General features: G+C 32.7%; 1 protein-coding gene across 1 annotated transcript; it reads left to right on the forward strand.

The window, feature by feature from the left end:
- Positions 1 to 5,318: 5,318 nt before the first annotated feature.
- On the forward strand, positions 5,319 to 11,611 carry LOC111696181 (uncharacterized). Its single transcript, XM_023465732.1, has 12 exons — positions 5,319 to 5,372; positions 5,701 to 5,770; positions 6,460 to 6,556; positions 7,294 to 7,416; positions 7,633 to 7,745; positions 8,320 to 8,346; positions 8,520 to 8,561; positions 8,624 to 8,697; positions 10,372 to 10,424; positions 10,978 to 11,025; positions 11,325 to 11,386; positions 11,514 to 11,611. Exons 1-12 carry the CDS (start codon positions 5,319 to 5,321, stop codon positions 11,609 to 11,611), a joined length of 861 nt encoding a protein of 286 aa, XP_023321500.1.
- The last annotated feature ends 544 nt before the right edge of the window (positions 11,612 to 12,155 follow it).

Below are 12,155 nucleotides of genomic sequence, written 5' to 3' on the forward strand. Positions count from 1 at the left end.
GCCTAAACTCTTCCAATTCAACCTAACTAGATCTAAACTCTTCCAATTCAACCTAGCCAGATCTAAACTCTTCCTATTCAACCTAGCTAGACCTAAACTCTTCCAATTCAACCTAACTAGACCTAAAACTCTTCCAATTCAACCAAACTAGATCTAAACTCTTCCAATTCAACCTAGCTAGACCTAAACTCTTCCTATTCAACCTAACTAGACCAAAACTCTTCCAGTTCAACCTAACTAGACTTAATCTCTTACAATTCAACCTAACAAGACCTAAACTCTTCCAATTCAACCAAACTATACTAAACTCTTCCAATTCAACCTTACTAGACCTAAACTCTTCCAATTCAACCTTACTAGACCAAAACTATTCCAGTTCAACCTAACTAGACTAAACTCTTCCAATTCAACCAAACTAGACCAAAACTCTTCCAATTCAACCTAACTAGACCAAAACTCTTCCAATTCAACCTAACTAGACCAAATCTATTCCTGTTCAACCTAACTAGACCTAAACTCTTCCGATTCAACCTAACTAGACCTAATGTCTTACAATTCAACCTAACTAGACCAAAACTCTTCCAATTCAACCTAACTAGGCATAAGCTCTTCCAATTCAACCTAACTAGACCAAAACTCTTCCAGAGTCTAAAACTAAAGAATGCGCGAATTTTAAGTTCGAGGTTAAAAGTTCTGTAAAAGTTCTGAGTAGCTATTTAAATATCTAACTTTCTCAATTTTAAATTTGAATTTCCCGGGAAAATCTGAACCAATCAGAGAAAAGAATTATTACGAAACTATTGGTAATCAGCTGATTTTTAAATTTTAAATTATTTACGTGCAAACATTAATTAATCTAAAACGTGAAATTTATTAAATCAAGGTTTTTACTTTTAAATATATCGTAATTAGTTGAATGCCACTTACCGCTGAATGATGATGGACAAATCGGGATTGCGGGATTTCAAGATTTTAACCCTGTGTTTAAATTTTCACTCATCGATTTCGGCGAGTTAAATATTTAACCACATGGTTAAATATTTAACCTCGCGGTTAAAGTTCAGGTTTAAATTAAGTCAGAAGTGGCATTTAACCATGAACTTAAGATTTAAGTCAAATCTTTTCGTTCTTTAGTTTTAGACTCTGGTCAACTAGACCAAAACTCTTCCGATTCAACCTAAATAGACTAAACTCTTTCAATTCAAACTAACTAGACCAAAACTCTTCCAGTTCAACCTAACTAGAACTAGACTTTTCCAATTCAACCTAACTAGATCTAAACTCTTCCAATTCAACCTAACTAGGCCTAAACTCTTCCAATTCAACCAAACTAGACTAAACTCTTCCAATTCAACCTAACTAGACCTAATCTCTTACAATTCAACCTAACTAGACCTAAACACTTCCAATTAAACCTAACTAGATTAAACTCTAACAGTTCAACCTTACTAGACCTAAGCTCTTCCAGTTCAACCTAACTAGACCTAAACTCTTCCAATTCAACCTGACTAGACCTAAACTCTTCCAGTTCAACCTAACTAGACCTAAACTCTTCCAATTCAACCTAACTAGGCCTAAACTCTTCCAAGTAAACCTAACTAGACTAAACTCTTCCAATTCCATCTTGATAGAATCGCATAATACTTTGATTGTTTTTCAATTTCTCAGGAAACTTAAAAATCAATAAATAAATATTTTTACCAACTAGAACAAAACTCTTCCAGTTCAACCTAACTAGATCTAAACTCTTCCAATTCAACCTAGCCAGATCTAAACTCTTCCTATTCAACCTAACCAGGCCTAAACTCTCCCAATTCAACCTAACTAGACCAAAACTCTTCCAATTCAACCTAACTAGACCAAAACTCTTCCGATTCAACCTAAATAGACTAAACTCTTTAAATTCAAACTAACCAGATCTAAACTCTTCCAATTCAACCTAGCTAGACCTAAACTCTTCCAATTCAACCTAGCTAGACCTAAACTCTTCCAATTCAACCTAACTAGACCTAAAACTCTTCCAATTCAACCCAACTAGAACAAAACTCTTTTAGTTCAACCTAACTAGACTTAATCTCTTACAATTCAACCTAACAAGACCTAAACTCTTCCAATTCAACCTAACTATACTAAACTCTTCCAATTCAACCTTACTAGAACAAAACTATTCCAGTTCAACCTAACTAGACTAAACCCGTCCAATTCAACCAAACTAGATCAAAACTCTTCCAATTCAACCTAACTAGACCAAATCTATTCCAGTTCAACCTAACTAGACCTAAACTCTTCCAATTCAACCTAACTAGACCTAATGTCTTACAATTCAACCTAACTAGACCAAAACTCTTCCAATTCAACCTAACTAGGCATAAGCTCTTCCAATTCAACCTAACTAGACCAAAACTCTTCCAGGTCAACCTAACTAGACCAAAACTCTTCCGATTCAACCTAAATAGACTAAACTCTTCCAATTCAAACTAACTAGACCAAAACTCTTCCAGTTCAACCTAACTAGACCTAAACTCTTCCAATTCAACCAAACTAGACTAAACTCTTCCAATTCAACCTAACTAGACCTAATCTCTTACAATTCAACCTAACTAGAACTAAACTCTTCCAGTTCAACCTAACTAGACCTAAACACTTCCAATTAAACCTAACTAGATTAAACTCTAACAGTTCAACCTTACTAGACCTAAACTCTTCCAGTTCAACCTAACTAGACCTAAACTCTTCCAATTCAACCTGACTAGACCTAAACTCTTCCAGTTCAACCTAATTAGACCTAAACTCTTCCAATTCAACCTAACTAGAACTAAACTCTTCCAGTTAAACCTAATTAGACTAAACTCTTCCAATTAAACCTAACTAGACTATAAACTCTTCCAATTCCATCTTGATAGAAGCGCATAATACTTTGATTGTTTTTCAATTTCTCAGCAAACTTAAAAATCAATAAATAAATATTTTTTTGGGACATACAAAGAAACTTTCGCAGTGTATGCTTTACTTTAATACAAAAAAAAACTTAATTCCAGCCGGGTCAGTGTGGGGGTAATCCAACCCAAGAGGAAGATGCAGGCTTTTATCCTTTCTGGGTGAAATCATACTGTACAATGAACTCACTTACTACCTTCACGCTATACTTCCCGTACATACTTCTTCTCTCAGCTTTAGCACTTGGTAATATTCAATGCATAAATATCAAATAAATATAAAATGTTCAGTATATAAATATAAACTATTTAGTACATAAATATCAATCATTTGTGAAGAAATAAACGTCTAGAATATTTTGTGCCATTAAATTTTGTAACGCACAGAGTTATCCACTACGGATAGGACTGTAAAGACAGACTAATACTCTTCCCAGATTGAATTAAGTATTTTGTCATGATTATTGTCTTTTTATGGCTTTTCTCATGATTGGGAAAAGAAAGTAAGGAATTCTAAATATAAGGAAACAGATCGAGTTAATTCCGTACAGTCGTCTCTGAAATCCCACAATTTGTGGGTAACCCTTTATGTAAAGGTTTTTTTGAAAACTTCTTTTTGTAAACAAACAAATCACTAAACACTTCTTTCATTTCAACACTTTTAGGTAGCCGGGCAAGTTGTACACTATTCTTGATAACTATACCGACGGCAAATCGGAACAGTACACCAAATGAATCCTCTCTTTTTGTGAGATTTATGCGATATAATTGTTTCTGGTTTATATTCTTTAAATATTAAAAATGTACATTTTATGATTTTTTTCTGCTTTACACATATATGTACATAAAATACGGTGCAAAATGTTGACTCATACTCCAGTAAATCCCACTATTTATTCCGCCAGAGTACTGCAAATCACTGCAGTACACAACAAAAGCTTAGCTGAGGGTATGGTTTCCAGCGAAAAGCGAAATTTCGCAAAAAAGCGAAAAATTTCGCATTTCGTTCCCTCGTGAAAAGGCGAAAATTTTCGCTTTTTTTTGCAAAATTTCGCACAAATCTGTTTCGCGAAAAAATGCGAAGTTTTCGCAAAATAATAAATGCGAAAATTTCGCCAAAAATACGGAATTAAAATGGAAGCGAAAGTTTTGCGAAAATTCACCAAAAAAAGACAAAATTTTGAGAATACAAGACGCATATACCGCCAAATATAAGTATAAAGCGACCTAATGTATAGATTTAAGAACAACTAGGAGCCAATTCATAGGTTTGTTATTAATGCCTTCTCGGCCGTTAAAATCTCTTTCTTAAAACACAATATAAAATCTATTACGGGAAGAAGAAAAATAATTCGGAATATGGTTTTCGCGAAAATATTTTCATGAAAGGCGAAATATTCGCGATTTTTTTTTGCGAACTTTCGCATTGTTCGCTTTATTTAATTTCGCGAAAAAATGTGCAAATACGAACGAAAATTGTCGCATTTTTTCGCGAAACGTTTCGTTTGCCGGAAACCCTAGTTGAGGTTGATAGATGATAAATTGAACACTTGTATGACCATGTTTGTTTGTTTGTTTGTTTATTTCTGGAGTTTAAATAGGCAAATTGTTTACTGGAACAATTTTCCATGTACACTTCCAAAGTAAATCCATTATTTTTTTAAATCTTCTTTTTTCAGCTGCCATTGAACGCTTGTTTTCTCGAATATTTAAAACAAATATTCAAATTGAAGGATTCTATTCTCTACTAAAAACTGAAGCATCCTCTAATCTAGAGGTAACATGCAATAACCGATTATTAACTTATATGTATTAATAATTAAAATGTAATAATGCATGTGAATGCACTCCATTGGCTCCAATACACGGAAAATGTTGCCTCTGAACGAAACGGCTAGAAAAAAAAAGAATGTAACAAAACAGAACGGAGATGATAGGATTAAAAAGAACGAACGAGGAAAGAACGATCCAGTTGAAGGCCCTCATTTTAGAACGAGGGGCAGATTATTTTTTAAAAATATAGGAACACACCCAGCTCTAACTCTAAAGAAAACTTGTTAACAATTGTTACATTTATTTAGAATATCACATCCAATGACGAACTGGAGAACAATATAAGAACTGTTGAAGTTAGAGAGTCTTTTAAGGTAGGTCATAATTTTCATTCTTAAAGGGGCTGTAATTGCGTAATTTTAAGTAACCTTCCATTAAAAGAGAAGCACCCCCAATTAACAACGATACCCTTTAAACCTTCAACTTGTCAAGGATATCCCTATTAATCTACTAAAACGCGTTTAAGTGCTAAACATTTGTTTGCAAGCTGTTATATATTTAAAAAAGATCACTTTCTAAAAGTGGCAAAAAATAAAAATCTACTTTTAAATGTTTGAAAACGCTATTGGTGTAAAACAGGCAATCTACTTTCGAGTTACGCAAGTAACAGATCAGCTGTTTGAGTTCAGACTGTACAGTCGCGTTTATGAGGAATTCAAGCAGAGTTCGATATGTTTCAATAGAAAAATCTCTCTACTCGATGAACAGTTAAATGTTTCAAGGGTACCGTTTCTACCTAACCTACCTGGTGTATATTTTGAAAAAGAGTAGTTTCAACCTATCCTACCTGGTGTATATTTAGAAAAAGAGTAGTTTCTAGTATCCTACCTGGTTTATATTAAGAAGAGATTAGTTTCAACCTATCCTACCTGGTTTATATTAATTATCATTATTGTTATTATTATTATTGTTATTGTATTTTTGAAATAAGAATGTTTACTGTAATGTTCACGGGGTTTATTATGAGTGTTCAGGAATACCTCATCAGTTCTATTTATCAGGTTTGAAAGATCGAGGACTATATACAATAATTCAACTATTTTTCTAATTACACTTTTCATTGCTACAGTAAGAACCATAAAATTCAAATTGTTCGATTAACACGAGAAACAGATAATTCAATAAGTTGGTAGTAAAACTATTCGCTTTGGAACACCATGTCATAAAATACAATTGATCTTTACTTTAATATCGTCTTCTGTATTCCACAGTTCTCTGGTTATTACTGCATAAATTTAGATTTCGCTGGACTGATTTGCATCAAATTTGAATGATAGCGAAGCTCGTTAGAACCACGGGAATGTTCTCAGCTTGATTTAACACGTTTAAGTTGAGTTGGTTGACTTAAATCCAGGCATAACTAGGCTTCTAAGCTAGTATTCATTAAGATGCTAGGTCGTCTTTAACTCTCATATTTAGTGGCACTTTACCGTATCTGGATATTGTTAGGCACAGGGGTTGCTCTTTTTCAGAAGAAGGAGGGGTTTTACAAGTAACTAGCTGAAGTACCCGTTGAATTTTTAAGAAAAAAAAACCTATTTTTTATTCATGTTACCCCCCGGGATACCCATGTTTTCCATCAAAACATGTCCGCCCATTTGGTCCTGGCGTCTAACCTATATAGCTAGCATATACATATATGATCTAAGAGTTTTTATTATAATAATATAATAGAATTATACATTATTAGTTCTATTGGTTGCTCTGGGTCTACTAGCACTCTATCTTGTTTCCACCTTCTCTACAATAGCCTGGTTACTCTGCCCCTTCTGGGGTAAACTAGCAAGGTATAATTTAGCTATTAAACTAGCAAGGTATAATTTAGCTATTAAACTAGTAAGGTATAATTTAGATATTAAACTAGCAAGGTATAATTTAGCTATTAAAATAGCAAGGTATAATTTAGCTATTAAACTAGAAAGGTATAATTTTGCTTTTAAACTAGCAAGGTATAATTTAGCTATTAAACTAGCAAGGTATAATTTTGCTTTTCACAACTTAATCATCGAGACAACATCATGAAAATTTTTTATCTTAATCATCAAAGATGTTTTTTTTTATTTTATTTTAATCATCTAGGAATTTATTTAACTTAACCATGAAGGATTTTTTAAATTTTAATCATCAACGAACTTTTTTAAATCTAAATCATCAAAGAATTTTTTTATTTTAATCATTCAAGGAGATTGTTTTGTTAATCCACTCAAACTCTAATTTATAATTCCTACATCGTGGGAATGCGATCTAACTGTGTTAACCTTATATGTTTCTTACTTTTATCAGAGGTTTACATGGTACCTACCTTTGTGAATGTAAATCGGACATGCCACTCTATTTAAACGAAATCAATTCCGGGAATTTTCTCTTTTAGACACCTAGAACTAGAAAGTTACTGTAAATTAGTAATTAAGAAATTAATTAAGAAATTTATTACTCAGAGAGTTACTCTTTTCATTTGGTTAGTAAAGAAGTTACTCTTATGCGTAAATTAGTTAGGCATAAAATAAAATTATTATTATTACAGGATGATGAGAGCATACAGCTACGAGTTGAGAGTAGCTGCTGCAGCTGAAGGGAAGGACAACCCTACTGCCAAGATACTCATGGGAGAAATGTATCAGATTTATTACAATAACAGAGACCTTAGGTATCTACATTCTACATTCTATATTTTTTTAAATGTAGTTTTTGCTTGTTTATTTTTGATAAAAAACTATGATCACAGGTTTCAAAATTTTAAAATTTGTTTATTTAAATGTCTAACTTTTTATTTGTCTCTTGCATTACTCTTGCCATGAAAGGGAAAGGCAAGATCCAAGCCTTCTTATGACTGAATAAGTTTGAAAAAATTGTATATTAATAGATTATTGTTGGATCTGTTGGCTGCAACCTCGGGTTTAGCTCCTTGTCTCAGGGTGATGGCTCTTCTTGATAAATCATTTAGAGATCAATGCCAGCCCATCATTCATTCTTTAGGAACAGAAAACTTTTCTTTTAAACTTTTATTTCACGCTTTCACTGCTAGTTTTAGAACAGGATACATACCCCTCCCCCCCTTTTACAGCTAGTTTTAGAATAGCATACATCCCCCCCCTTTCACAGCTAGTTTTAGAACAGGATACATACCCCCCCTTTCACAGCTAGTTTTAGAACAGGATACCCAACCTATTCCCCCAGTTGGTTCCATGAAAGTAGTGTAATATTAAGGGGATTCATCCAAACGTTTTAAGAAAAAGCTTTAGATCATTTTTCGTCTGGCGTTTTTTAATCTGAAGAGATTCTGGCTACCGACAACTTTTTAAATTTAACTCAAATAATTAAAATCGATCAAAAAGCTATGTGGTGGTTTTTATATTTAGAAAATATTAAATTTTAAGAGTTTTTGGTCTTTTATGGGATTTTAACAGAGTTTATTTGTGGCCCCGTCGTAAAAATTCATAAAATTATTTTTTTCTGAAAGATTTTTCAAAAATCTTAACCAAACCAAGTAATGTCAGAAATCTTAATTCTCTAACAATTTAAAACAAATCTTATTTATTTCTGTTTTTAGAGCGCATGCCGTCTGAAAATGGAGTAGGTAAATGAATTATGAATGTTGACAAAAAAAAACTATTTCAATATTTTGATTTCATGCTTTTACACAAAATTGCGTCACAGTCCTATGAATCCGACAAAATAAAATGGGAAAAGCAAAAAAACAGACTTTTGACATTTTTTAAACAGTATTTTTGGGATTTACATTTTTTTCAGATGAGGGGGAAGTTGTCCTGGTATTCTCTGAATCCCCTTTAGGTAAATCATTGAATCTTGAGTTCAGATATTTCAGATTTGAAGACTTAATTGCTATTTTCTAGCTCGGCATATATTTGGAAAGATGGATGCTATTCAGTGTATGTACACCGTACAGATTGTACCAAGGACAGACAAGGTATGTACACTGTACAGATTGTACCGAGGACAGAAAAGGTATGTACACTGTACAGATTGTACCAAGGACAGACAAGGTATTTACACTGTACAGATTGTACCAAGGACAGACAAGGTATGTACACTATACAGATTGTACCAAGGACAGACAAGGTATGTACACTGTACACTGTACAGCTTTTACCAAGGACAGACAAGGTATGTACACTGTACATATTGTACCAAGGACAGACAAGGTATGTACACTGTACACTGTACAGATTGTACCAAGGACAGACAAGGTATGTACACTGTACAGATTGTACTAAGGACAGACAAGGTATGTACACTGTACAGATTTTACCAAGGACAGATAAGGTATGTACACTGTACAGATTGTACCAAGGACAGACAAGGTATATACAGTGTACAGATTGTACCAAGGAAAGACAAGGTATTTACACTGTACAGATTGTACCAAGGACAGACAAGGTATGTACACTGAACATATTGTACCAAGGACAGACAAGGTATGTACACAGTACACTGTACAGGTTGTACCAAGGACAGACAAGGTATGTACACTGTACAGATTGTACCGTGGACAGACAAGGTATGTACACTGTACAGATTAGAACAGACAAGGTATTTACTCTGTACAGATTGTACCAATTGGACAGACATGGTATTTACGCTATACAGATTGTACCAAGGACAGACAAGGTATATACACTGAACATATTATACCAAGGACTGACAAGGTATGTACGCTATACAGATTGTACCAAGGACAGACAAGGTATGTACGCTATACAGATTGTACCAAGGACAGACAAGGTATGTACGCTATACAGATTGAACCAAGGACAGACATTACAAAGAAAAGACTAAAAAGATTGACAATAGTAAACGCTATAATCAAACATAAAGGATGTCAAAAATCGGCGCAAATTTAAAAAATGCTTAAAAATGCTCGATTTATTTAGAACTTATATCTTTTTTTCACAACCCTTAAAGGGAGTGTTCGCGAAAAATGAAAGGGGGTATAGGCTTAATGCGATAAAAAAGCGCTTTTGATCGCTACTAATCTTACTTCTATCTGTTGCGTCTATAAGGAGAAAATTGTTAAAGACGTCTCATACCGAATAACTTAGCGGCCATACAAATTGAGAAAATTGCAACATACGAGACCGTAAAAAATCAATTTAATTTCAAACAAATCATTCAGATATTACAACCTATATTCATCGATTATCTTTCGCCACATTTGGATATAGTTTATCTTTTATAATATTTTTTAATTAATTTGTTTGTTTCTCTTGTAGCTTACGCAACTATCTAAGAATGCCGCACACCACTTGCAATTTTCAAAATCCGTTGAAAACGTTTTCTAAAAAAATAAAATATTATAAATATTATTTTTCGCGAACACTCCCTTTAAAGCCTGTTTTATTTTTTCAACATTAAAAATAAATCTTTAATTTCTAAAAGTTGTCGAAAAATGTTAACAATCCACCACTAGTTGTATTAAATGTAATGTAAACAATAAATATGTAACTTTTCCTTTTCCTTGTTTTTTAGAATTAGGGAGAAATAATCCCACACTCATTATTTTTGGAGGTTTATTTACTACTACAATTTAGTGAGTACCTTGAAACCTTCAAATAATTCCTTTAATGCCTTTTTTACCCACTAGGATTCAGTTGAAGTAGTTCTCTTTACAAAGGAAGACGAGCTCAAATTCTTCAGGAAATAGAAACTTATGTTTAAAAAATGTCGACATTTGTATCTTAAAATGTTAGATAATGCTATTTTCTTTTAATTCTACACAAACTACAAGCTTATATTTTGTAATGAATTTTTGAATGTGACTATTCTCTCTAGTATTGATTTTACGGACAAGGAAAATCCGGGGTTACATGTTGGAAATTCAAAAAATTTTGTTCTCTACAGTATGGCCTCCATTAGCTTGTTACTTTAATGCTCTGCACCTCTGATATCCAGGGTGGATTTTCTTAAAACCTTTCAATTCTATTGTTTGTTCAAGCTGGTCCAAAATACTTGGCCTGGGGGTGTAAACTTTGTATTTAAGATAAATCATAGATTGAAATCTGATTATCTATGAAATCCCTTCCTGTATATTGCATCAGAGGAATTCCAAAACTTAAAGCTTAAAAAAGATTTGCTACGAGAATGATAGACGGCTCTAGTTTACACCAGTTGATCAGATGTTTTTGGGACTCCCTGTATATATATATATATATATATATACAATAGAAATAATAGAAGTTCTATTCAAAAGTTATTTCCGGAAAGCTGGAAGAGTTATTAAGCCTGGTGATCTACCCAGGTATTTGTATCTTTTAATCGAAATATGGAACAAAATTGCCAAACACTCTTATTCTCTAATCCTTATATCTTAGCAGCACAATGTTATAGACCAGAGATATTTCAAATTCTGAATAATGTTGGATCAAGTAATTTAAGTTTGAAATATCAAAGGTTTACACCTTTAGGTTGTAAATATTTAGGGATTATACAATTTAAGTTTGTGACATATCCCTAACCTTCTGTTCAGAATTTCGATCAAAGCGTCCGAAATTTCGAATTTACAAAAAAATCAGAAAATTAAACTTAACTTTTTTTCAGAAAAAAGTTCTTTTTCCACGCGGTTGAAAAAGAAAACACGTATACCGTTAAAGTATCTTTAGGTAATTTATCAATAAATGTATTATTTCATTATTGCATAATTTGATATTAAATACAAATGTTTCGATATTATTTGAGTTTAGTTTTAAAGTTAATTAACAATATTTGTAATGTATTTACTATTTTCAGTATTAAACGGCCGAGCAATCGCAACAGCACAGAAAAAGTTAAAAGCAGTTCTTGTCCCAGTTCACGACATGAATCAGTTGATGCTAATATTCAGATGATTGAGGAAAACCTAGATCTCAGTTCGTAGTTTTACGTTTAAACATTTTCGTGATAAAAACAGCGGAATTAATGCTGGCAAAAATTTAGCTCATCTGAGAGTTGATCAAATCAAAAATCCAAGATCTAGTATAAGTCCTTGATAAATAAAGAGGTGATCGATTTCAACCAGAAAATTATATATAATATATTGAACATTAAAATAATTCCAATCCTCACAGTCACAGGTCGACATTACGATGACGAAAACCGGTTTTTGTGACTAGTAAAATATTGCAATATTCAACGGCTTTAGACGAAACTTTAGAAACCTATATATATAGAAGCATGTTTTAACTATACAATACTATGTAAAATAGTTTTTTTAAAGTCAAATTCGTCCAATTACAATTTTGTTCTCAAAGTTGTTAGATACAAATACAAAATACAATAAATTGACTTTTCTTAATACTAAAACTACGGGGTTTAACCTGAATTTTTATACAGTGTGACCTAAAAGTGATTTACTAGTTTTTTTATAACATCTTGAACATTTGTTAATCAACA

The sequence above is a fragment of the Eurytemora carolleeae genome, unplaced genomic scaffold, assembly GCF_000591075.1.
Source record: "Eurytemora carolleeae unplaced genomic scaffold, Eaff_2.0 scaffold80, whole genome shotgun sequence".
Taxonomy (NCBI): Eukaryota; Metazoa; Arthropoda; class Copepoda; order Calanoida; family Temoridae; genus Eurytemora; species Eurytemora carolleeae.

What these genes read in the sequence shown, in the direction of transcription:
- LOC111696181 (XM_023465732.1), top strand. Translation starts at nt 5,319, where the DNA reads ATGTTTGAAAACGCTATTGGTGTAAAACAGGCAATCTACTTTCGAGTT. An exon ending in ATTCTCTGAATCCCCTTTAG is followed by an intron (nt 8,562 to 8,623) that starts GTAAATCATTGA and finishes GCTATTTTCTAG; the next exon opens with CTCGGCATATATTTGGAAAG. An exon ending in TTGTACCAAGGACAGACAAG is followed by an intron (nt 8,698 to 10,371) that starts GTATGTACACTG and finishes TTTACCCACTAG; the next exon opens with GATTCAGTTGAAGTAGTTCT.